Raw genomic sequence first — 26,856 nt, forward strand, 5'->3', positions numbered from 1 at the left:
GGTTAGTGATGTTGCCACAACCATACATGCCAACCCTCCTGATTTTTCCGTGAGAATCCTGAATTTCAGTGCCTCTCCCGAAAATCTCCCGGAGCCACCATTCCCGAATTTCTCCCGATTTTCCACCTGGACAACAAAATTGAAAAAGCCTATTGCAGAATTCATAGCGTGGCCCAGCCAATTCCAGTTTCCAACAATGACGGCAGCTACTTAGTTTTAATATTACTCTTATTTCTCTTTCTGGGTCGCAAAATAACTTTTAGCATATTTTCAGGTGAGAATGTAGCTGTGTAAACTTCAAATATCTGAGCCAATCGACACATCGTCTTCAAACCCCCACGGTCTTTCGCTACTCGGGTTAAACAGCGCCCGGTTATATTTTAGATAGCAAGGAGCAGACAGCAGAGTTTCACTCCACCGAGGGAGCTCGTGACGTACTACCCGGCTTTCTTTAGACCGCGAAGGCCGGGTCCTCAGGTGGAAGCAGCCTCTGAATTTGGACACCACCACTGTTTCCGGGCCGGCCATTAATAACGGTGACATTTAACATATTTTATCCGATAAATTAACCTTGTAAAATGTATTTATTCCCCCCCCCAACAGCCCTTTTGAATGTCTCCCTAGTATGGCCACAACACCTCACTCTTGGAGCACTTTTTTGCCACATGTATCACAAACCACGGCTCAGCTGTTTGTGGAGGTAAAATAAGTCCCCACAAGACTCCAATTACGCTCAGCCATTGTTGTGAGTGCGCACGCCAAGGGGCTGCGACACATTTATACAGCTGTATTTCGGACATGACTGAAAGGCGGAAGAGGAAGTAGTTCCTTTGAATGTAGACAATCCGAATGTTATAGTTTCTTTCCACTGTGTTCCTGTTAATGATGAACTACAAATTTACTCTAAATTACTAAAATATCAATATTTTAATGTGAGAATTGGTTTATAAATGATTGGTATCGGAGAAATTGATATTTCAGGATCGATCCGCACATCACTAATCGGCACACAGTTTATGGTGTCCTGTTGGAGAAAACACTGTCCACATCTTCTGTTTATGGTTGTATCGCTGGTATGTACTTAAAGTATAAGTTCTCTTTCAAACATTCGTTTCGGTGTCTCACTATGGGGAACGCTCTCTCAGCGTTGTCCTCAGAAGCCTCCATATCATTACTCCAGCCAGTATTGGCTGGCAGTCGTGACGCTTGCGTCAGGGAGGGGCCACCCTCCTCCCTATAAAAGGGTGTGACGCAGCGTCACCCGTCATTCAATTTCCTCTTCTCGCTTCTTAGAAACCTCGTCTCTCCTGACTGTGAACGTGAGTGCTAGCTTAACTGTCCACACGAGCAAGCTAACACCTTGGTCACCGGGCGCTAGCACGGCTCGCGTTTCGAGTCGCCTGCTCTTCACCACAGAGTCAGGTCGGAGAGTGTGTTAGCTGCCACCACGCATCTAGCACAACAGTTAGCTGACCAAGCTATCTGTCTTTGCTACACACGGTCACCAAGCCAAGTAGCGCAAGCGCTAGCCACCACACTAGCTAGGTCATACTAGCTCACCATAGCTACCCGACCGAGAGAAGAAAAGAGAAAAAAAAAAGATCAGTGTTAGCCGTCCAGCCATTCCAAGCTAGCTACACCAAGCTTCCTTAATATGGCAGACTGCAAACCGCTGCCCAGAATTTGCCCCTGCGGTTGCAAAATCTCAGGTTCAGATACACATGACGCGTGTGTGATGTGCCTCGGGCTGCAACACGCCCAAGCAGCTATTTCCACACCGGGTATATGCGAACACTGCGCTCGCTTCACCCAAAAAAGCCTTCGCCGAAGGCTAGCCCGCCAGGCTAGCTTGTCGAAGAAGGACCCAATGCTGCCTCCAGTCGGCCCACCGATGGAGCACACTGAGTCCGCCACACCAGGCACCAGCTGGGGCGACGAGATGGATATCGTCCTCCCGCTGGTGGATGATGCCGAGGTCAGCTGCGAAGCTATGTTTGATTCTCTCGAGGCTAATGACAAGCCACTCAGCGAATCCTCTGAGGGAGCGTCGGAACATCTCGTCTCGGACGAGGATGACGACGTTTTCTTTGCCCCCTCTGGTCGGAATTCTGCGACACAAGGGGCCGATTGTGATAACCCCGGCACACAGTCCCGCGGCATGGAGCTATTTGACGTTGCAAAACGGGCAGCTGAAAAGCTGGCAATCCCATGGCCCGCGGTGACAACGGAGACCTCCACCTCACGATACGAGGGTAAAAGGCTCCCCGTAGCAAAGCGCACTACTAAGCAGGTACTGCCGCTTTTCCCCGAATGCGTGGACGAGGTCACACGCTGCTGGGCAAAGCCATTTTCGTCACCCAACCCCGTGCAGAGAGCGGCGGCGTTTGACTGCGCTGGAATGAAAGAGAAGGGCATCTACCAAATTCCCACAGTGGAGAATCTGGTGGCTTCCCATCTCCACCCGAACCAGAAACTTTCCATGTCATTTGGTCCGTCCCTGCCCTCCAAGGCCGAACGCCTGCAGTCCTCCCTGGCTGACAAGGCGTATAAATCAGTTGCCACCACCGCGAGGGCATTGAACGCCTCATCGCTCCTGCTAGCCTACTCGGCGGAGCTCCAGGACCAGGCTGCTGCGAACCCGGATGCTAGCGAGCTGTGGGAAGAGCTGGGCGTAGTTACGGACCAGTGTCTCCACCTCACTAGAGCAGCAGTACAAGCGGCGGGCAGAGCCCTCAGCATCATCGTCCTACAGGAGAGGGCAAGATGGCTGAACTTGTCGGGGTTTTCGGACAGAGAAAAACGTGACATTCTGGACGAAAGCATCGACCCCGCTGGGCTTTTCGGGACCGCCGTTGCCACCATGCAAAGACGGTGCGAGGAGAAAAAGAAAGAGGGAGAGGCCCTGCAGCTGTGTCTCCCTAGGAAGACCCAGGCTGCGCCTCCACCCAGTCGCCGCACGTTCGCTCAGGTCACCAGCCGTCCAGCCGGCGTGCCGACGTTTAAAATCCCTCGCCGCCCAGCCCCGCAGGTCGCGGCCCAGGGTCCCCTAGGATCGCAGAACCCTAAGACCCACTGGCCCAGGAAACACGTCCCGCCTGCTGCCGCTCAGGGTGCCCCACCACCAGCCAAGCAGTCGGACCGCAAGAAGAAGCGGACTGCCTAACATCCCCCACGGGGAGATCGGAGCCGGACCAGCCCGGGCTCCGAGTTCACTCCAGGGCTCAGTTCCGGAGCCCATTCGGAGAAGTGTGTTCTGCCTCCACCTTTCAGCGCCTGGGACTCGAGTTGGATCCCACAGAGCGCATTTCAACAAAGAGACGGCGAGACACTGTTCAGCTGAATCAAGCATGTCTGTCTCACAAAGCACACTGTTTATTAAAAACTCACCCGTTGCATCCAGGCATGTCGCCAAGGGCACGGGAAAAATGTGTGAAAAACACAGAAAATATGTTGAAAAACATAATGCCCCCACGCACCCAGACACCACCGGGGTTGATTCCCTCACTGCTGTCCGGCCCCATAAGCGCTGGTCAAGCGCGGGCCGCCCGCGCATGCGCAGTCGGGTCTGGCCCAAAGGACCAGTTTCCGCCACAAGAGGGAGCCAGAGCTCCGTCTACTGTGGAGTGCCTGTCTTTGGGGCCGCTGTCAGCAAGAATAGGGAGATGGCGAGCTCTCGCTGCGCCAGAATGGGTTGTGAGGACATTGGAGCGAGGCTATCGTTTGCAATTCGCAACCACCCCTCCCAGATTTCACAAAGTGATTTTCTCTCTTGCAAAAGGCGAATCAGCCCGGATCCTTCAAGAAGAAATAACTACCTTGCTATCAAAGGGAGCAGTACGAGAAATACCCCAGCCAATGCGGCTTTTACTCAAAGTATTTTCTCGTGCCCAAGAAGGGAGGGGGACTGCGTCCGATACTGGACCTACGGGCTCTGAATCAGCATCTGAGGTCATACAAATTCAGGATGTTGACGACCACCACTCTGCTGCATGTAGTGCGCCCAGGCGATTGGTTTACATCAATAGACCTGAAGGACGCATACTTTCACATCCCTATTTACCCACCTCACAGAAAATTCCTGCGCTTTGCGTTTCAGGGCAGAATGTACGAGTACCAGGTCCTGCCGTTTGGTCTCTCACTGAGCCCTCGGGTATTTGTGAAATGCACAGAGGCAGCCATAGCCCCACTGAAGAGGCGGGGCATCCGCATAGCAACATACATAGACGATTGGCTGCTGCTATCAGAGTCCGAAATAATGGGAAGAGAGCACACGCCCAAGCAGCTATTTCCACACCGGGTATATGCGAACACTGCGCTCGCTTCACCCAAAAAAGCCTTCGCCGTTGCCACCATGCAAAGACGGTGCGAGGAGAAAAAGAAGTGGATCATCTGATGGCTCTGGGTTTCACCATAAACTACCAAAAGAGTGTCCTGCAGCCAGCTCAGGCCATAAACTCCGCCTCATACAGAGCGTGTCTCTCTGTGGACAGAGTAAAAAAAATGCTATCACATGCCGGCATTTTTCAGTTGGGAAGATATCTCCCATTCAGAAAATGCCTGCAGATGCTGGGATTAATGGCGTCTTCACTGGCAGTCATTCCACTAGGCAGACTGCATATGAGGGAATTTCAGCGATGGGTTGCATCACTGAGACTGAATCGAAAGCGCCATACTTACCGCTATATCAGAGTGACAGCAGACTGCGCTGCAGCACTCCACTGTTGGAGAAATCCCACATTTCTCTCTCAGGGGGTGTCACTGGGGGCTGTCACAGCCAGAAAGGTGGTGACCACGGACGCGAGTCTCACGGGCTGGGGTGCCACTCACGAGGGCAGAGCAGTGAGCGGCAGCTGGGACTCACAACAGAGGGGTGCTCACATAAATTGGCTAGAATTGCTAGCAGCATTTCTAGCACTGAGACACTTCCTTCCCCTGTTGAGAAACCACCATGTTCTGATCAGAACAGACAACACCACTGTTGAGGCATACATCAACAGACAGGGCGGGTTATGTTCCCGTCCCTTGCACATGCTGGCTCGCAGACTGATCATGTGGAGCAGCATCAATCTGTTGTCACTGAGAGCTACTCACATTCCAGGAGCTCTGAACTTGGGAGCAGACTTAATGTCCAGGGGAAACCCGCAGTACGGGGACTGGACCCTGCACCCACATGTGGTGACCCAAATCTGGACCCGCTTTGGCCAGCCACAGGTCGATCTGTTTGCCTCGAGGGAGAACGCTCAGTGTTCACTGTAGAGAGAGAGGGCTAACAATGATATTGATCGCCCCAAGGTGGATGAGGTCCCATTGGTTAGCGGAGATTGTGCCCCTCTTGTGGAGCGAACCTTGGCCTCTCCCTCTCCGACGAGACCTAGTCTCCCAAGCCAGGGGGGAGATTTTTCACCCTCACCCCGAGCGCCTTGCTCTGTGGGCTTGGCCCGTGAGAGGTTGAATCTGAGTACGGCAGGACTCCCCCAGGGTGTTATAGCCACTATTCAGAGTGCTAGAGCCGCCTCCACAAGATCATTGTATGAGAACAAGTGGAGGGTATTTGAGGAATGGTGTGGAAAGTCTCACACTCTCTCCTTTCAGTGCTCTGTGACAACAATTCTCTCCTTTCTCCAAGAACTGTTAGATAAAGGAAAGGCCTTTTCCACAATTAAAGTATATCTAGCAGCCATTTCAGCCTGCCATGTGGGCTTCGTGGATGGCCCGGTGAGCCATCACCCGCTAGTCTGCCGTTTCATGAAAGGGGCACGACGGCTCCACCCAGTGTCTAAACCTCTCGTTCCCAAATGGGATTTATCCCTGGTGCTGGGGGCAGTTTCACAGCCACCATTTGAACCACTAAACCAGGTGGAAATAAAAATCCTGTCTTTGAAGACTGCATTGCTCCTGGCTCTCGCATCTGCGAAGCGTGTCAGTGATATTCATGCGCTGTCAATACACAAAGAGTGCACCCGATTCACGCGGGATAACTCTAGAGTCACACTCAGGCCAAATCCGGCCTTTGTGCCCAAAAATCCTTATCTCCAGTGCACCCCATTGGAGCTGGAAGCTTTTTGCCCTCCTCCTTTCTCCTCCCCTGAACAGGAGCGCCTACATGCTCTCTGTCCAGTTAGGGCTTTATGTACCTACATAGAGAGAACGAAGGCTTTCAGGAGGTCGGATCAGCTGTTTGTTTCCTGGGCTAAACCACATCTTGGCAAGCCCGTTAGCAAACAACACATTTCCCACTGGATTGTTGAGGCGATCCAATTGGCTTATTCCAGCACGGGTCTGCCCCCCCCGGAGGGACTTCGTGCTCATTCTACCAGAGGGATGGCAACCTCTTGGGCCCTTTTTAGGGGTGTCTCTATAGAAGAGATATTTGCAGCTGCGAGCTGGGCTTTACCTTTGACCTTTGCAAGGTTTTACAGGTTGGATGTCACTGCACCGTCTCTAGCCCACACTGTGTTAAGTGTGGGTCCCCACGAGACCTCCTAAATTGGCAGTCAGTCGTTCAGATGGGCTTATCTGGCAGTACGGGAGTCTGCATATCCCCATAGTGAGACACCGAAACGAATGTTTGAAAGAGAACTTGAGGTTACTCTATTCCGTAACCCCTGTTCTCTGATAACATGAGTGAGGTGTCTCACCAGATCACCCTCCTTGCACGAAGCGAGGAAGAGGTGAGCTTATCTTGAATGACGGGTGACGCTGCGTCACACCCTTTTATAGGGAGGAGGGTGGCCCCTCCCTGATGCAAGCGTCACGACTGCCAGCCAATACTGGCTGGAGTAATGATATAGAGGCTTCTGAGGACAACGCTGAGAGAGCGTTCCCCATAGTGAGACACCTCACTCATGTTATCAGAGAACAGGGGTTACGGAATAGAGTAACCTCAAGTTACAACTTTGTTTTTGTACAATATGTTGTCCGCTAATGCAGTATTTGGCTGTAAAGCTAGTCCTTTTGTTAAGCTAGTTACCTGCGATTTTGGAGGTCGTCTGGGATAGCATCAGTAGTAGTTTGAAAAGTTTACATAATTACACATATGACATATGCTATGTAGTAGCAGGGTGATATATGAATGCATATTATGCTGCACATATATATATCATGACTGTATTTTTTGTCTTGTTTTTAGTTTTACCCTTTTGAATGTCAGTAAACCTGTTGACAATGCTCATCGGTCTTCAGAGTGACCTTTATCTCAGCTTATGATACAAACTAACGTCATATTCAACCAGGCTACCACAAACCCAAATCAAATTCTGCGTTTCTAAAGTGTAAGACAGGTGCAACTTTATAAGCATGGAACGAAAGAGAAAAGCCCATTAAGCACAGATCGATATCTGAATATATCTACCTTATATCATTATTTTATCGCTAAAGTCATAGTCCTAAAGCCATAAACTAGTTTCATCGTTTTTAAATTACAGTATCTGCATTATTTTGGGTTTGAGGCACTGTATCTGGTGAACAAGTCCTGTGAACAAGATGAGCCACACCAACCGTGGATCCACCTGAATGGTGACCTTTACTGGTGCTAACTAGATCAATAATTACATTACAGCATCACAAAGGGGTAAGGGGATTGCCTAGGTTGTCTATTAGAGTGTCTGATACATTTAGGTAAATTAAATCAAATTACCGCCTTCTGTTTATTATTAAATTGCTATTTTATCTGGTGGGAGCAACATGTCATACTGGACAAAGAAATCTCAAATATTAATAAAATGACCATAAACCATCTATTTTAATACTCTATAATATAATACAGTTAATTTAATATAGTATAAATTTAAATCCATCTCAGACAGCATTAAACAATCACCTGATGTGGGAATATAAGTTGGTTTTGTACAAATGTATATTTTATGGGGGAAAAAAAGACATTTAATTTACATACTGTAGTAATACTGAGGATACTTGCCTTACTTGCCTAATCGTCAGCCAGTTCATCAGTGTGTTAACCATTTTATGTTCTGTGTTTGTGTGGTGATTATTAGACCTTTCTCACCACATTCTCACCAAAAACACTTCCCCTTTAATTCTTAGAAAGGTTGCTAAAGAGCTGTAATGAGGAACAAGAAATGGTATGATATACCTTCTTTCTCATAGCAGTGAATAACTAAGTGTCTGCTCTTATGTGCTTCCTTTTTGCGAATATCTCCAACTTTATTTATAAATATACTGTACATTAAAGAAAAAAAGCAAATTTCCAATAGTCACACACACATTCAACTTCCCAGTCACGTTTATCTGGTGAGTCCTTGGTGAGGGAATATAAAATTAAATGTAAGCATTTAAATCAGCAAAAACGTGAGAAAAAAAAAACAAACTAAAATCTCTGAGGTAACAATGAGGAAGTGACTCACTAATTACAAATTACAAAAACTACAAATAGTCTTTAAGAGGAACCAGTTCAGAGAAGCTGAGAGTGGAGAGTGGTGGAACAATGGTTAAACTTAGATGGAATAAAATATCGTCATGGCTGATCCTGATATTTCAGGTTGTAGGTAAGGATACAGAACTCATTTTTAATGGCAATAAAATATATCTTTAGCAATATGTTCATTTAGGTATTATGGCAACTAAACGGGCTCTGTTGTTTTAATTGAGTATGAGATACATTGATAAACTTCTGTTGGATATAAAATCATATTTAATCTGATGGTTTAAAAAAAGATCTGATTTGTAATAAGTGTGTTTTAAATTTCTCTTCAATTTTCTCAATAGTATCTGGAAATGCAATATCCATTTTAAAGAGAGTTGGGGATGATGTCATTCTGCCTTGTCCGAATGTGATCGATGACCAGAATAAATGTGACAAGACTACATGGACCTTTTTCTCAAAAGATCAACCAGCAGTAGAGCTGATCACACTTGGGCAGATTGGTGAAGAGGCCAAAACTAAATCAGACAGACTGAGTGTTACAGCAAACTGTTCTCTGCTTATAAAGAAGCTCACAGTTGAGGATGTTGGTCGTTACCGCTACAAACATTGCACATCAGCAGTAAAACCAACTCAAGATTTTGATCTTTCAGTTCTCTCCAGTGAGTATTTACTTCAAACTATTCTCTACTCAGATTCCCCTTTCATTAGAACAGAAAATGAAACATAACAATTATCATGGTTACATTAAGATTATCTGTTGAGTGGATTCTTATGCATCAAGGATACACTTCGTGGCTCAAGAGTTGGGACTTCACCTTGTAGTCGGAAGGTTGCCGGTTCGAGCCCCGGCTTGGACAGTCTTGGTCGTTGTGTCCTTGGGCAAGACACTTCACCTGTTGCCTACTGGTGGTGGTCAGAGGGCCCGGTGGCGCCAGTGTCCGACAGCCTCACCTCTGTCAGTGCGCCACAGGGTGGCTGTGGCTACAACCTAGCTTGCCATCACCAGTGTGTGAATGGGTGGATGGCTGGTTGTGTAAAGCGCTTTGGGGTCCTTAGGGATTAGTAAAGCGCTATACAAATACAGGCCATTTATTTATGATCTTTCTTTTAGCATTTAGGTATGAACAAAGAACCGAAAGCACAAAGCAAAGATGAAAACCAGAACCAAGCGATTGTCACTGTGATTCGACTGTAGAAACATGAACAGGTAGAAATGGAGGCTGGAGCCTGACTCCTAATCACTGCTGTTGTTACCTGTTGAAGTTCAGGGTCTGCCAGACACTCAGCTTTAAAGTGGACATGGAACACTTCAGGTATAAAGACTAATTTAGACCATGGACACTGTCTGTGTAGCTGGTTTTATGAAATAAGAGCTTAAAGTTAAGATTTTAAAAACATGTTTAGTGCCATCTTCTGTCAGTACAAAATATCTATAAGCAAGATCGATAGGCAAGCAGACTAACAATTCCAAGGAGATGTAATTCTCAGTGTAATTCTCTGAAATAAAAAACACCTTTTCATTATTGGAGTTCCTAAATTTAGTATAATAACGAACCATTCTGACCTTGAAAAAAATATAAAGGAAGAACATAAATAAAACCTGAACAGTTTGATGAGAAGCACAAAATAATAAAACCAGTTTATGGATATATTACACATTATCTATTCCCAGATTTGAGATAGTCAAATTCAAACCAAATTGTCTAAAACGTAAGATATAAGTAAGATATAGTCAACAAAGGGCAACGATTTTCAGAGTGTTGAAAAACATTCTCACAAGGTAAATAGGATGTTAGTTTTTATTAAAATGAAGTCCAGCAAAATTGTTAGCTGGAAGTAAACAATATCAAGGTTTTATTCTCTTTGCAGCTTCATCCTCTTCGAGGTCCATTATCATCCTTGTAGGTTTAGCAGCACTTATAACAGCTGTGGTAATGGTCAACACATGGGCCAGAACTAAAGGTATGTTTAATTATGAGATGTTTTAAAAGATCTCAATTCTTAATAATAATCAAAATAGAATTTAATTCTTTTTTTCTGTTTTTTAGGGAACAAAACACAGATGGTTCAAGCAACAGTACGTGGAAAAGTAATTTAATATTCACATATATCTCTTCAGATAGAAAAGGTCAAGACCGGAGATTAGACCACCTTAAAAACACACACTTAAAAGTTTGGTCTTGTAAGGTAGAAGTTGTAAGGTGCAGTTGTTAAGGTAGAACCAATAGCTTCTGTAACAGGCTACACTACTTGCAGACTGACAGGAAAACAACACAGAAAAAAAATCTAAAGAGCACAAGTGGATGCACACGCACACGCACACACATGATAAGCTAACATTAGAAGTTAAACTTTAATTAAATCAAAATTAAAGGGTTATAATAGAAATCATAGACAATTAGAAAGACCAGTCTGATCATTTTTATTTATTTATTTATTGACTTATTGACCTATTTATTTTTCATAGGTGTCCTTTAATAAGGATAAAGATGAAGTTGCAATACACTATGAAACCACTGGGGACTCTGCTGTTTCTGTCAGACTTCACTGAGCATCGCCATGGAAATTATCATCACACCACTGTACCATCCACAACTACTATACCCTCTACAAAATGTCTTGTTGTGAATTAGTGAAACAACCTGATCAGCTATCTTATTGTGTCTTGTGATACACAATACAGCCTCTTTACTGCACATTTGACCTTCGGGCCAGATGAAGCTTTCTCTTCAACATCCTTATGCTATCACCATGCTGCTTTTACGTGCTTAGAGTTAGAGAAATAATTTCCTTCTGAAGTATGATTTCACCAACTCACCCACACAATGCATTGTGTAGAGGGTATAGTATTTGTGGCAGTTATTTGTCTTCAAACAACAGCTTTAATCTCAATGTTGTATTTAGACTTTTTTTCAAAATGTTATTTCAACTTTATTCTTGAAAGTGTTCTCCCTTTAGTCTAATTGAAGATTTCTTTTCTTTTTCTTTTTGAATTTAATTACAGTCACATCTCGCACTAAGAAGTTCACTTTGGGTTTAATGAGATTCTTAATGAGCTGTGAATAATGCTATTATGTAAGTTGTAAATAAAATGTACAAATATTCATTTTGAATACTTTTCTTCTCTTTCTTTTAAAGGTAAAGATGAAGAACAAATATATTTTTTATTTTTTTACATTTATTTCTTGTGTAGCTCCTTTCAGCCACTAGGGGACCTCAGTGTGTAAGGATATACCCAGTCCCTTGTTTACCACAAAAGCATAACATGGGCCATGTACAGAAGAAAGTAAGACATTTTTTTGTTTTGTTTTTGTCTTTATAAATTTATAGTTTGGTTTATGGTTTCAACATCCCAAAGTCAGTAACTGGGTTAACTGGTCATATCAAGGTGGGTATCGACTCAATGAATGAATCAAGGGTTTCCCACTGCTGACATGAAATAGGCAGTACTGGCAGCACGTAACCAGTTGCAAACTGCACAGGGAGTGATGCTGCATTTTTAATGAAGATGAATTTGTAAGTAGTATTAAAATACAACGTTAGAAAAAAATCAGATGTTAAACACATGATAGAGGCTGAAAAAAATCACAGCTGCAGCCAAAGCAGTAGATGAGTGTAAGTAATAGAAAAATTACTTCAGTATTTAAAAAGCACTGTATGGATATGGTTTAAGCACAATTGCAAATTTCACCAAAATAATATGTTTAGATGTTCGTAGGATGGTTTTCCTCTTATTCTTTCAGCTGCATCCATTATAATATTAGATGCTCTGAAAGCAAGTAAAGAATAATAAGTCCTATGTACAGTGCTTTAGAAACATATCAATATATTAAGACTGGTTAAACTTCAAGTTCTCTAATCACATGTACTACAGATCCCTGACCCCAGTTTTACAATGTGCTCTCCTGCACATACACCTGCAGCCAGTTCCACTTTCCTATGTTGTTTGCCTCATTTATCTAGCTATTTTATGCTTTTGTTGTAATTCATTTCTTGCATGTTTCCTTGCATTTAACCACATGAAACCACATGGCACCTGTTTGTGTTCATATGTGTCCTCCATGCAGCTGTTCTAACACATCTGTAAACATCTGGCTGAGGCCAGGGCACTCAACTTCCCTCACCCTAGACTTAGGGACAGATGTTGGGACATGCCGTGCCCTAGCATAGGAGTGGTCCTGATGTCGGTCGACCTGGGTGGGAAGGCTAACGCTGAATTGGTTGCTGAGCTGCTGCTGTGATAAGCCTTTAGTGTGGAACTGCTGCTGCTGTGATGAGATTGATGAGCGGTGTTGCTAAGGACCACGTTTCCTTTTAGACCGGTTGGATGAAGCGGGCCATGACTGTCTCAGCCTAACCTGCTCTTATTTGCAATCAACACTTAAATACTGTTTACTGACTAAACTATTCTCTGGAATGTAAATAAAGAACAAGATCTATATTTGTATTTGTTGACCTTATATCAAATTTCCATATAGACAAGGCCACGAGCTGCATTGTTGTTGTCAGATTGTTAAACACTTGTACACCTAAACATTATTTGTTAGAACATAGTAAAATGATACAGCTGTCATACTGAGAAGCCGAAAAGCTGAGCTACTCAGCCAACTTTTTCTTCTAGCCTCAAGTAAGGAAAACATTATTAATATAGTAACTTTTCCAGACGTACTGACCATAGCAATTTTATTTATATAGCACATATCATTATACTTAAACTCAACGTGCATAACGCAGTAGATAAAAAAGGGGTTAAGATTTGCATGTTTATAGTGTCTTAAATGTCATGGTGTTTACAGTGCAAGCACATTTGTATAGCCTTTCTTCACTGCTGTATTGTTTCTTCCATTATAGACACCACTGATTTGTCTGCAGCAGCTAAAAATTCAACAAAACAAAGTAAGTGACATTAAAATGAAGAAGAGAAAATGAAGAAGTAACATCACTCATCAAATACAGTCAAATACAGACAGTCTTAAAGACAGAGCAGTTCTGATACTGTTTGAAATTGAAGATAAGATATAACAGAGAAAGAGACACATGTTGAAACAGGTGGGATGGAAAGAGATTGTAGTACTCCCAACTTACCTCTCATTACATCTGAGAGAGGGTAAAAGGTAAAACGGGTGTATTGCAATAGAGTCCGTCCAATGAGGAGTGTGTGTGTGATTGTCTGTCCTACCGCACTACTTGTACAGTAGAGGATTGTAGTCCATCAATGTGCGAATGAATGTGCAAGTACCACTATGAAAGCATGAAACTTATAAATCTTACAACACAAAATTAGTCTTATTAAATTAGTAAAATTAGTATCTGCAATAAAGATTTTTTCATACATTGTATACATTCTACCACAGGCAAAGTTGCCTCCATTTTTATAGTTTTTATTAATATTTTGTAATAATTTATTTGTAATAACCTATTCTGTTTTGGGAGTGTATTTTTATGCATTATATTATACATACACATTAAAAGTGAATCTCTGTCCAAAAAGTGCACTCAGTTTACTTCTTACTTACTGTGAGCATCATTCATTATTCTCCCCCAGTAATTAAGGTTAGGATATGTATTTTTTTTTTTCCAATCCATTCTTCTTTGGCAACATTTAAATAACCTTGATCAGATTTGATGGTTTTGTTACAGACTTTTCAAAAAAGTGATTTGATTTGTTTTTCTTTCACCGATTAAATTGTGTTAAAATGTACAAAACAGTGATGTCATGTTTTGTGACGAGGACCCAGGCAGAGAGAGACTTGATGAATTTAAGAATCTTATGATTTAATAAAGAAATTTGCAGACTTGCACAGAGATGGTAAAATTATGATGACTGATAATGAAGATGAAGACAACAGACGATGAGGACAGGGAGGATGCAGGGGTTTAAATGCACCAAAGTGACAGTCAGACAGAACTCGGGACAACATTTAAGGATGCAGGGACTGACAGAGACAGGTTTATCTTGCCTGGCTGGGCAGCTTTGTGGTGCTTAGCACCCCCAAAGCTCTGATCCTAGAATCGCCCCTGGTCTTTACGCTGTCAGCTGCCTCTTCTTCTCTCATTCTCCCCCCTCCCTCTCCTGCTGCTACTTCAATCATGAAACTGATCAATGATCAGCTGATTGGTGTTTAAGCCGCAAGTCCCGTCTCTCTTGCTTGTTTATCTCCCGCTTTGCGCCAGAAAGAGGAAACTAGCGGAGGTCGCGTTAAACAGCAGAAGCGCCTTTAAACTTGATAAACTGTTGTTAGAATTTATTTAATACTAATTTCTAGTATCAGCTGATGTTTGTTGGAGCCACGGCTGTAAAAGCTGCTGGTCATGATATCGCTTTGGTTATCTGGTGAGAGGGAAACATGAAGATGAAACCAGGAGATGTCCTTACTGAATCATCAGAGCTGAACAGGTGATGGAGAAACAGGTTTACCTTTTAGGTGACATGAATGGGTTGAAGGAAAGCTATGAACTGTTTCTGAGAGACAACTTACACCAGGATCCTTTTCTATGTAGCTGACAGCTTGTAACTGTGCAGGGGTGGGTCTAGCAAAGTTTTGCCAGGGGGCCAGGTAGAGCATTAACAGGGAAAGGGGGGCACAAAGAAATTCTTTTCTTTCTTATTCTCATTTAAAATTTCTAGCTTTTAACAAATAATTATCCAAATCTTACAACTGTTTTCATTCAAAGGCTTTATGGTTTTTCCTATAATACCTGGTGGGCCGGTCTCTAGTCAAAATGCCCGGGCTGATTTTTTGTCCCAGTCCAGCCCTATTTATAGCACACGTTGACTTCACAGTATATTTCGTGCATGCTTCATAGCCAATGTATCTGTAAGGCTGACCTGTCGGTCCCTCGTGCCAAAAAGCAATTAAAGCAAAGTATACTTAATGACATGAACCTGGTAAAACTAGCAGAATAGTAATCTATATTTTTTAAGTTGTTGTAATCAGCAAGGACAGGAAAAAATTACACTTTAAAACAGCCCATTTTGAAGTCTTATGACTGCTCAAAGTACTTTAAGATACTAAAAGATACTCTTAAAAAGATCAACTTAAAAATATACCCTTACTTGTCATGTTTTCTAATCGCAACACAGACACGCAGATGAGAAGCGATACTGACTTTCTATCATGTCTTTCAAAGTGTTATCAGTGTGGGTGTGGTATCACAGTTGTAAAGTTGTGTGCAAATGTGACTTATGACTTAAATCACTTATTGCATATACTAGGACACTGGTGTGAATGTATTTATAAAGCTTGTGTAATAGAAGAAATAAAAGAAAGAGACAGTGAGGAACAATGATTACAGTCTTTGTGTTTTGGATACCAGCACTTTGGTTTACAGGTAAGGATCCATTTAAAAGACATAACAGAAATATACAGACAGTTCTACCTTCAAATGTTACTTCATAACATGCAGACAGGCGTGCCTAAAAATGCCTTACTGTAATCCGATTACCTTTTTCAAGTAACAAGTAAAGTAAGGGATTGCTATTGCAAAAACGGTAATTAGATTACCATTACTTTCCCGTAGGAACACTGCAGTACTGCGTTACTAAAACCGTGAGTTTTTTGCGAGAATGTCTCTGACAGTGACGTAAGCGAGTGCGACGTTCGTGACAACAGCTGTGTGCAGATCAACAATGGATAATATATCGAGTGCGGGAGAGAGTATGACAGTGCAGCGTTTAAAGCGTGGAAGTACTGACCTTATTTTGAGTTTGAGTCCATAAAAAGTGACAAAAACATTCGTGTCCGTTGTGCGTGGGAGGAAAACTCCTTTTTACAGCAAAAAAACCCCTAAACTTCCAAGCAAACACAGAGTGCGCTACGACGTAATGGGAAACTCATAGAGAAACTCGTGGATTCTTCAACTGACCGCTGCGGCACACCTGCACCAGGGTAAACCTCCGCCTACCCCACTCCTGCTTTACAGGTGAAAATAGAGCAACAGGACCGCTAGTCTTTGACTTTATTTCTTTTCTGCTGTGTTTTACTTGCATCTATTTAAAAGAGTGAGTCTAAACACAAAAAAATATTTTATTTTATGTGCTGGAATGTGCAGAAAATAGGTTGAAATGTAAAACAAATTTCTTCCAGTCAGAGAATGGAAAATTTAATAGAATTAAATTTTTGCTTGATGCATAAAGTTAAAAGATTAAAACTAATAAAACAAGTTTTAAAAAGAGACCTTTCCATTTGATTACATTTTGTATGATGGATTATGCAGAAAAAGTAGAATTGGGTTGAAAGAGCTATTGCTTTATCACCTATTCAGGTTGTAAATTGTGTTTTTAAAAAGTAACTAAGTAATTAATTACTTTTGAAAATAAGTAATCAGTAAAGTAATGGGATTACCCTTTGGGGAAGTAATCAGTAATTAGTTACTGATTACATTTTTCAAGTAACTTGACCAACACTGATCATATGTGCTCACCTGTCTTAACCTTGACATCAAATATATCAATAATAAATATTTGTTATATTTTTACATTTTATATTTTGTGCTTTATATCCATTCGTGCAAGCACTTCGACATATAAAGGTTAATATAATTTAGACCTGAGTTGAGGAATTTTTCAGCTGTAAAAACTTGAACTTGTTTTTATGACTGTAAGTAAGAATTGGAAATGAATTAAGGGTAGTTTTTGTAAGTCATGTTTTTAAAGATGTGTTCTAATGAGCTTTGAGTCTTATAGTTATAATATTTTAGCATAACACAATTTGCAAATAAAGAAATGCTTAAGAACTCTGTTGTTGTTTTGTATCTTATGTTCTTCCAGTCAGGCCTCCTATTTCCATTCTTAAACTTGTGTGTCATTTGAATACAGCCACTTGCCTTTTCACCTCTTACTTTTTAAAGCCATTTTAGAGCTTTTTACAGTTTGATAAATGATTCCACTTTTGAAAATGTACTGCAGTCCCAAAGCAAAGTTCCTTGTTTGGATCTTTGTTTTGTAGGTAGACAATGCTTTCAGATATGGAAAGGGAAAATCTGTAAGTTTGAATTAAATGTTACTCAAACTGTAGCACCGTCCTGTAGTGATGTGGGAATCTCAACAGTATTGAACATGGCGGCACGTTAATGATTACAAACATTTTTCGGTCATTAGTTTTCTCTGCCAGCCTATAATTTCATAAAATTCAGCACACTGGAGTACAATAATGAAGATCTGAGAAGTATTTCGTATAAAGACATGGATTCCCTCCAGCAGCAAAGGCGCTACACCCACCAAAAAAAACTGCCTTGACGAATTCCCAAGAGCAGCCTCTACATCAGGGGTGTCCAACTTCAGATGTGTCCTTGATCCAACAAAGCTGATTTAAATGGCTAAATTACCTCCTCAACATGTCTTGAAGTTCTCCAGAGGCCTGGTAATGAACTAATCATTTGATTCAGGTGTGTTGACCCAGGGTGATATGTAAAACCTGCAGGACACCGGCCCTTGAGGCCTTGAGTTGGACACCCCTGCTCTACATACACCAGTAATAAGGTGGACATATCGGAATCTATAGATAAGGAATTATCCAGTTCTGACACGTGCCTGTCCTTACTGGAAATTCTCTACAGTGGAGAACTCAGTGGAGTTCAGCCAGCAGCAGGTGGAAGCACTTTTTGCAGAAAATGCAGACCTTAGAGTTGGTAAATTCCCACACCGAGACTCTTGGAAGAAACTGTGATTGAGGGATGATGGACAACTTGTTTTAAGGCATCCTGGAGAAAGCAGAGGAAGACCCAGAAACAAAGATGAGAGAGTTCATCCAGACTTACCTGAAACTCCTGGTATAAAACAGCAGCTTTCATAGTGCCTTTCATGTTGCATATTGAATGTTTCTGATATCCAAATATTTGATGCTATTAACACGATTACTGCAATACTTGATTAGAAGGGGGTAGATCAACATTTTTGATTAATTGACTTTGTGGGGGAACTGTCAACCCAGGAAGTTCCTGTTGTCATCATATTAGCTTCCTGTCCTGTTCTTATCATAACAAGATAAGAACAGGACAGCCAGCAGGGGGGCTGGCTGAAACAATGTCCCTTCAAACTTTCAGCACTGTTAACATATTGCCATCTATCACTTTTACAGCAGCAGCGACTGAATACTCTGACATTTTTGTCAGAGACTGAGATAAAGTCACTTTGTTTTGCAAAAATGTGAAAGATTATTAGGAAAAATTTAACTAAACTAACACTCCCTTCAGTAGTTCTAACACAGCAATAGTAACATTGCTTGATTTGGGAAGATTCACTAACATTAAAAAAAAAAAAAAAATCAGACAGCGTGTCTTAGACAGAGAAGGTCACAGCTGAGGATGCTGGTCTTTAAACCAGTAGAAAGTTCAGTGACAAAAAGAAGATCAAGAGATTTCTGCTGTTATCTGTGTGATTAAGAGTCAAAATGTTAATTGCTCAAAATATCTCATCATGTCATAATAAAATATCCATCATCCAGCAGTTCTCTTCTGATTATTCTTATCATTGTTTTGGGTCATAATACAATATCATAATAATAATCTCTACATTGAGGTTTTCTGAAATGTTTTATCCTTTTTTTTCCCCTTCCACCAGGCATTGAATATATAAAAAAACATCACAGTTGTACTAAATTACATATAGAAACAGAAGTGTAATTGTGTAAGAAGTATAGAATTAAGAAAAGAACAGCACTGTAAAAATGTAATGTTGTTTAATTAAAAATATTAAGTAGGCAGAACTCAATTTTTATCAATTTGTTATTAGAACTCAATTTAAGTAACTTACCAGTACTCTTTATGCAAAAATGGTGATCAACTCAATTTATTTGAGTTTTCTTTACTTAGAAAAGCTAAGTAAGCTGGAAATATTGCTTCTCAGTGCGGAAGGATGAAACGATGTGGTTTGAAAATGCCACGTAACTACCGTCCTCCTCCCTACCACGGATCAGTCCGCATGTTCATGGGGCCAGAATTTTTTTGTGGAATATGTTGAGCAAACCTGGAGAAGCTTCAGCTCAAGAGATTATTGTTGTCATTGCTGTGGATCTTTACCTGATACACTGACTTGGTGAGTAAATTTTTACTCTTATTCAAACTGATTTTGTGGCTTCTCTTAGTTTAGCACCAGGTTTATAATCTTGCTAGCTAATTAGTGTTAGCCCAGTGTTGCTGCTGCCGATGGGCTTAAAAATTAACACCACAACCTTAAAAACCTTATAAAAATATGTCTGTGAAATTTTATGTTGACTGTTTGAAATAAAAAAGTGAGATACAAGCCTAGACAAATGTTTTCGGTAGTGATGTGCGATACCACTGTCACGGTTCTGGGTCCGTTGGACCCAGTATTTTGAGTTTATTATATTTTGGTTTAATTCTGCTTCATGGATTGTTTTCTTATTCTCTTGTAGTGATAATGATGATTATTATTAGTTTCTTGTTTCTGTTTATCCGTGCTTAAGGATTTGTGGTTTCATGTATTGTTTGAGTTCCATGTATGTATTCCATGTTATTTTGTCTCTCAGTGTCGAGTCTGCGTTCTTGTTTAGTAATTCATGTTTCCTGTTTTATTGTGAAAGTCTTTGTCTTATGTTAGTGTGTGCAGCTTGGTTCCCCCCCCCGTCTCGTTAGCCCTGATCTCTCCCAGCTGTGTCTCCCTTCTGTTGCCCATTCCCTCATTACTACCCTGTGTATTTAAGCCCTGTGTTTTCCCGCGTCCATACGCGTGGTACCCTCAGATTATACCTCTCTGTGTGTGTGTGTGTGTGTGTGTGTGTGTGTGTGTGTGTGTGTGTGTGTGTGTGTGTGTGTGTGTGTGTGTGTGTGTGTGTGTGAGAGAGAGAGAGAGAGAGAGAGAGCGCGAGAGAGTGTGTGTGTGTGAGTGAGTGAGTGAGTGAGAGAGAGAGAGAGAGAGAGAGAGAGAGAGAGAGAGTGTGTGTGAGTGTGTGTTTTTGGTTTCTGTAGTCACTTCACGTTTGGTTTTCATGTCAGCAATAAAGCTGAGGTTTTGATTTACAATTCTGTGTTCGAGTCCTGCGCTTGGATCCGCCTGCCCGCACACAGAGCCCTGACAACCACTGATTTCCTTTCCGATCTGATACCAAGTAATATTCAGGGTGGTATCGACGATACTGATCCAATACCATACTTTGTACAAAAACTTATTTTATTTATTGTATCTCAAATTATAGCGTCGTAATGATTACAGGACACTAGATTACTTGTTCTTATCACTTAATAATGCAGAGTTCATCATATAGAAATAAAAAACTGAAGTTGTGCGCTATTTGAACACCTTGCCTGCCTGCAGCACTAAAGGACTCCGTGAGAGACGTCTGTCTCGCCCTAACAGCACCTGTCCCTGTCCTCCTCTTCAGTTCGCCTCAACACACGCTCGTCATATTCTGTGATATGATTTACTCTGAGGTGTTTGACAAGGTTAGTGATGTTGCCACAACCATACATGCCAACCCTCCTGATTTTTCCGTGAGAATACGGAATTTCAGTGCCTCTCCCGAAAATCTCCCGGAGCCACCATTCTCCCGAATTTCTCCAGATTTTCCACCTGGACAACAAAATTGAAAAAGCATATCGCAGAATTCATAGCGCGGCCCAGCCAATTCCAGTTTCCAACAATGACGGCAGCTACTTAGTTTTAATATTACTCTTATTTCTCTTTGTGGGTCGCAAAAAAAACTTTTAACATATTTTCAGGTGAGAATGTAGCTGTGTAAACTTTAAATATCTGAGCCGACCGACACATCGTCTTCAAATCCCCGCGGTCTTCCGCTACTCGGGTTAAACATGATAGATACTGTAAGTATCTTTGATAACTTAAAAATGTTATTGTTTGGCTTTTTCAGTGTTTTTATTCGTTCGTGACTAAATCGGTTTGGCTGAGATTAAAGTTATTAGATTAGATTAAATTAAATTTAACTTTATTAATCCCTCAGGAGGGTTCCTCCGGGGTTTTCACACAGCTGAATAAACATCAAACAGAAAACTAATTAAACAAAGTGTGAGACGGTCGAGAGTTTACGCCAGCGCCCAGTTATATTTTACATAGCAAGGAGCAGACGGCAGAGTTTCACTCCACCGAGGGAGCTCGTGACGTACTACCCGGCTTTCTTTAGACCACAAAGGCCGGGTCCTCAGGTGGAAGCAGCCTCTGAATTTGGACTAGTGATGGGATTTCCGGCTCTTTTTAGAGAACCGGCTCTTTCGGGTCGGCTCACTAAAAAGAGCCGGCTCTTTCGCCTTCGAACCGGCTCTTCAGGTTGTTTTGTTGCTTTAATTAATTTATTATTAACAACAATATAAAATTATGCACAAAATGAATTACTAATGTAAAAAAAGTGGTTTTATTTATATATGTTTATATATGGCCCCTAGAGACAAAGCACGTACAAACTCTAAAGCATATGCAAACTCCAAAAAGCACGTACAAACTCCAAAACACATTTCTAGCATTAATTGAACTTCAAAACAGAGCTACCTAGATCACTTAAATTGCATGGTTGAAAGCATATGTGTATTGTCTGTGTATTTATACACAAGCACTCATATATATTCAAATAATTAAAAAAATAAAAAGTTCATTTACCTGTTACTACCACACACCAAATCCGGTCGTTGGTACTTGCTGGCTTGTGTAGCCTCTAGGTAACAAAAGCTCAACACTGGGCCTAACATTCTGGAGCACTTCTGTTGTGTTTTGTATGTGCTTCTCAGTTTGTACATGTTTTGGAGTTTGTACGTGCTTTGTCTCTAGGTTCCACCGTAAATATACTTTGTTATTCACTCCACATAAAATGTAATAAATAAATCATATAATACAAAAACCAACTATTCACAGTTAAACTTTTAACCATTTAAATTTTCAGCTTTTTCCTTTTAAACAAATTTAAAATGAAACAACACAAAACGCTGCAAACCACAACACAATTAAATATACATTAAAATATGAAAACAAAAAGAACATGCACATTCTCTATCATATAGGCCTGCATGAATAAACTTTCTGAATCCTTTATCATCCTTAACTGAAAATAGTTGTGGATGATTACTATACCTTTCTAGGCTACGTCCACACGTCCACTGGTATTTTTGAAAACTGAGATTTTCCGTTTTCGTTTTAAAAAATAATCCCGTCCACACGTAAACGCAGAAATGAAGGGAAACACTGCCTAGGAACATGCCAAAGCAACAGGTGGCGATATATTCCTAACCGTGCAGAAATGTTGGCCAATCAGAAGTCTAGAAGCCTCGGTGAGAAAAAGTAAACAAAGCTGGGGCATAGAAGCAGAACCGAGTCGTATGTGTGGAGGGACAGTAACTATGTGTGTATATGTAAGCATTTAAACACTGCAGAGAGTACAATTAACAGTAATAGTATTGTAGAAATTCATTTCACCGAAACAATAACGTGGCGCACAGTGTGACATCAAAAAATGCGCACAGCTTTGACGCTGCGTTTTCTCCGTTTTTCTCGTCCACATGTAAATGCAAAAACGGAGTTTTCAAAAATATCCACCCTGGCCGGAGTTTTTAAAAATCTCCGTTTTCAGTGACCAGGTACATGTGGACGAAAGGTGCAAACGCATAGAAAAATCTGCGTTTTCAAAAATACCCGGGTACGTGTGGACGTAGCCTGAATCACCTTGTTGTTGAATTGTGCTATATAAATAAACTTGCCTTGTCTTGCCACTGAAGGAACAATAGGCTGGGACAGGGGTCGGCAACCTGCGGCTCTTTTGTCCTTATACTGCGGCTCCGGGTGGTTTGGGAAAATAAATGAGAAGTATTTAGCTGAAGTGTATTTTATTTGTGTTTAGTTCTTTTTTTAACTTGTAGTTCTAAATTGGAAGATTATTGTGATTTTGAAATATAAAAATAAAATTATATCTTATTATTTTTTCACCGCTCATAATAAGCGTCACACTCGCGGAAGCCGGTATACTGTCAGTCTGCCCCAGGGCAGCTGTGGCTACAACCGTAGCTTGCCTCCACCATTGTGTGAATGCAAGAGTGAATGAATAGTGGCATTGTAAAGCGCTTTGGGTGCCTTGAAAAGCGCTATATAAATCCAATCCATTATTATTATTATTATTATACCCGCCGAAACGCCGTGCATTTATCGAGACTTTAGACCTCAGGTAGGCCAGTTATGGATCTTCGGATCCACATTATGTCAGCAGCTCCACCATGACCTATGTTAAAACAAACACCGCTCACGCCTCACAGATGACAGCTTACAGTCCTGCGTAAAGATGAAAGCCCCGAATTGCAGATGCTGTGCGCAGAGGTTTGGGATGGTAAGTCTTATTGTAAACATATCACGGCAGACCCAACGATGTTTGCATGAACACGCTTTTTAGCATCTCTTTATTGACCGCTTTTCACACACGGTTGCTGACACATACAGCCGGCTGTAGCTTTTCAGCTCACAGCCCGACAACACAACAGCAGAGAGAGCACATACTTTAAGGTGGCGAGGTGTGATTGCGGGTGCCGCTCAGGTGCGTCCGCCTCCCCTGCAGCGGCGCTGCAGACCACGGCCCGCCACACTCATTAACCAGGTAAAATACATATTTAGGCAGAATTTTGCAAATATCTTTTTTTCCAATTACTTTTTAAAAGTCAGGTCAAGGCTCTAAAAGCCCAAAGGCGATATAAGGGTGGCGGCTCACAGCAGTTTTTGTTTGCTACATGGATCATTTTAGTTCAGCTGGGTGTCTTTCCTTTTGTTATATTTTTTTAAGAGTTCAAAATGTGTTAATTACATAAATAAAATGTAATTTTCTCTGTAGCACTTCATAGAGTTCATAAGCAACACACCTTAGTTGCTCTGTGGATTCTTTTAAAAAGCAGTTAAAAACCTTTCTGTTCAAACAAGCCTTTTGCTGATCTACATATTTTATATTCTTTACATTCTTTACATTTGATCTTTTACATTGTGTATAATTTCTATTAATTGTATTGTTTATTTTAATATTTATGTACAGCGCTTTGTGACTGCCTGTCTGTGAAAAGCGCTTAATAAATAAACTTTACTTACTTACTTTGGTTGTTCACACAAAGCATAAAGGTAAAAAAAAAACAATATATGCAGTGTTATCTTCATTTTAGATTTCAAAAAGTATTTGCGGCTCCCAGTGTTTTCTTTTGCGTGGAAACCGGGTCCAAGTGGCTCTTTGGGTGTTAAAGGTTGCAGACCCCTGGGCTGGGAGGTCAGTTCATCAATAATATGAACTGACCTCAATCAATAATTGATCAATAATATAAAAATTGTCATGGGCCCTGATCAAAGACCACAGAAACCCTCAGTCCGCTGAGACTGAAGAAGTTACTTGGATGAGTGACGAAACGTTTCTCCCACCTGAAAATGCTACGTCCAGATGAACAGAGTCAATCTTTTGGACCACCTATAATTCTAAACATTTTGGTAAATGACATTGCTATTACATGTTGGTACAAACATATGGATTCTTCATACCTCAATCTTAGTATAGGAGGTCGTCTGGAGCTGTACACCATAGGCAGAGTGGTTTACTTTGACGTGGGAGACCTTTATCTGATCTCCCACATGAACATTGTAAATTGATGCCTCCCTCCACAAGGAGACAGTCATGGTATGCCCATCCCAAAAATCACAAACATGACAGAATGAAAGATTTATTCATTAACTAATACAAATCTCAAATATGCCTATTTTCACCATTTTCAATACTACACTTTAGTTGCACCATTACCTGCTTTAGCTGGAGCGTTCGTATAGGCACCTGTTGTTTGCTGCGAAAACCTTCCTCACTGCAGAACACTGAAAATTCAATTAAAATGTAATGTCAGTTATAGTGATTGCATAAGTCTGTGTGTACATCTAGGTGCTTCTTTCTTGACTTACTACATCTATTATTTTATTATTGTTGTTAATGATAAATCTACAACCTTTTACAAAATAATAGCGGTTGATCTTGTTCTCACAATTTTGTGTTTGTTTGACGACAAACACAAAAATTATTATTTTTACTTTTAAAGACAAAAAGTAATGGTTTCTTTGAAAACCTAAAGCAATATCAATTCTGATGGAACCACAAATATTTACCTCCACAACCTCCGCTTCCACTGTAATAAACCCTCCAAACGTTGGGCTCGTCTTCAGTGGTGTTGCTGGGGAAGGTGGATCAAGAAGCTCCTCTGCCTTTGTTATGAGGGCTTCTGTGACTGCAAGGGCAGGAGCTTTAAAAAACTGTGTCCTCGCCGTGATGTTGATTAGATAAGGGGGAGCTTGGCCCCTCAGCTCATGTCCCCTCATCATATAAGACATGCCCTCTTTGACTTTGGATGAGAATTCCTCAAACAAAGTAATTTTTGCCACTGACTTTCCGTCGGTGATTGTTGCCACCGTATTTTTTTTGGTTAACAGTGGTTTGACCCCTCCATCTTGGATATCCCAGCTGATCACCTGATAAATACATAAATAAAGAAATGTATTTCTATGATCTTACTCCTGTGTGTCTGTGATTTGATGCTATATAAATAAAATTGAATTGAATCACCTTTAGCTGGTCGCAAGATTTTAACACCCGGATGTGAATGGGTGGGGGCCTGAAGTACGGCGTCTCAGGCCGGTTATTGGTCAATTTCATTAAGGCCATTCTGGAAAAAAAAAAAAGCAAAAGAAACACATTAACAGGTTCATACATTTCTGCTGGATCCACTTCTGATAGAATACAGTAACACCTGTTGCTTTTAATGTTGTCTCTTCACATTTTGATGTGAAACAAACACATCATTAACTTCCTCAACCCCAAGTGTGTTTCTGAGGGTCCTGCTTGATATTTACATACCCGAAAACATTTCAATATTTCTGTGAAAACACAAATTATCTTTACAAAATGTTGGTCTGACAATTAATTTAACGCGTATGAGCCTTCATAAAATACATACAAATATTACAGCACATGTAAGTCTATCCATTTCACTCTAGATGGAACGCAGAAAAAAAAAATCACAATTTTCTTTTCCCCAATTAATTTTTTTCAGATAATAATTGAAATGATTATTTATTAAAATAATAGTTGAAAATAGGTTACAGTGGACAATAGAAAACAAGGAATCATCATAGGAAGATTATCTGAAAAAGGATTCATGCTCCTGAAGTGAAAAACAGCAACATTACAGATATCTTACTGAAGACCTAGCCAAAGATTGCCTGCCTGCCCATCCCACACACGGCACGGACACGCGCACACACACGCAAACACAAACATAGTGCACCAGCTTGGTCTCTGTGGCTTTAGTTCATATTGGCTCCCCGTTTTAATCATTTGAGCCAATAGAATTATAGAATTACTGTCCCTGCTTTTAGGTCAGTCCCACCCTCCTTAACTGGGCAGAAAATGGCAATTTGTTGACCAGAAACAGCTCTGTGGGAGATGACCACTACCCTTTGCACCAGGCAGTGGAAACATTGGGGCTGAATAGACTTCTGTTTTATATATGTTCCT

The 26,856-nt window shown here is 41.3% G+C and overlaps 2 protein-coding genes across 2 annotated transcripts; one reads left to right on the forward strand and one right to left on the reverse strand.

Moving 5' to 3' along the window:
- Nucleotides 1–1,654: 1,654 nt before the first annotated feature.
- On the forward strand, nucleotides 1,655–3,184 carry LOC148098482 (uncharacterized). Its single transcript, XM_087852492.1, has one exon. The coding sequence runs from the start codon at nucleotides 1,655–1,657 to the stop codon at nucleotides 3,161–3,163; it is 1,509 nt and encodes a 502-aa protein (XP_087708618.1). The 3' UTR covers nucleotides 3,164–3,184.
- Nucleotides 3,185–24,836: 21,652 nt separating this feature from the next.
- Nucleotides 24,837–26,052, reverse strand: LOC148098483 (uncharacterized). The gene is made up of 4 exons (XM_087852493.1): nucleotides 25,906–26,052; nucleotides 25,424–25,811; nucleotides 25,100–25,139; nucleotides 24,837–24,990 (listed from the first exon to the last, which is right to left on the reverse strand). The coding sequence occupies exons 1-4, from the start codon at nucleotides 26,050–26,052 to the stop codon at nucleotides 24,837–24,839; spliced, it is 729 nt and encodes a 242-aa protein (XP_087708619.1).
- Nucleotides 26,053–26,856: the final 804 nt, after the last annotated feature.

This window comes from Neolamprologus brichardi, chromosome 15 (assembly GCF_056152115.1).
Source record: "Neolamprologus brichardi isolate AB-2024 chromosome 15, ASM5615211v1, whole genome shotgun sequence".
NCBI classification, from domain to species: Eukaryota; Metazoa; Chordata; class Actinopteri; order Cichliformes; family Cichlidae; genus Neolamprologus; species Neolamprologus brichardi.

What these genes read in the sequence shown, in the direction of transcription:
- LOC148098483 (XM_087852493.1), bottom strand. Translation starts at nt 26,052, where the DNA reads ATGTATGAACCTGTTAATGTGTTTCTTTTGCTTTTTTTTTTTTCCAGA. An exon ending in AATCTTGCGACCAGCTAAAG is followed by an intron (nt 25,812 to 25,905) that starts GTGATTCAATTC and finishes TGTATTTATCAG; the next exon opens with GTGATCAGCTGGGATATCCA. An exon ending in CGAACGCTCCAGCTAAAGCA is followed by an intron (nt 24,991 to 25,099) that starts GGTAATGGTGCA and finishes TTGTGATTTTTG; the next exon opens with GGATGGGCATACCATGACTG.
- LOC148098482 (XM_087852492.1), top strand. Translation starts at nt 1,655, where the DNA reads ATGGCAGACTGCAAACCGCTGCCCAGAATTTGCCCCTGCGGTTGCAAA.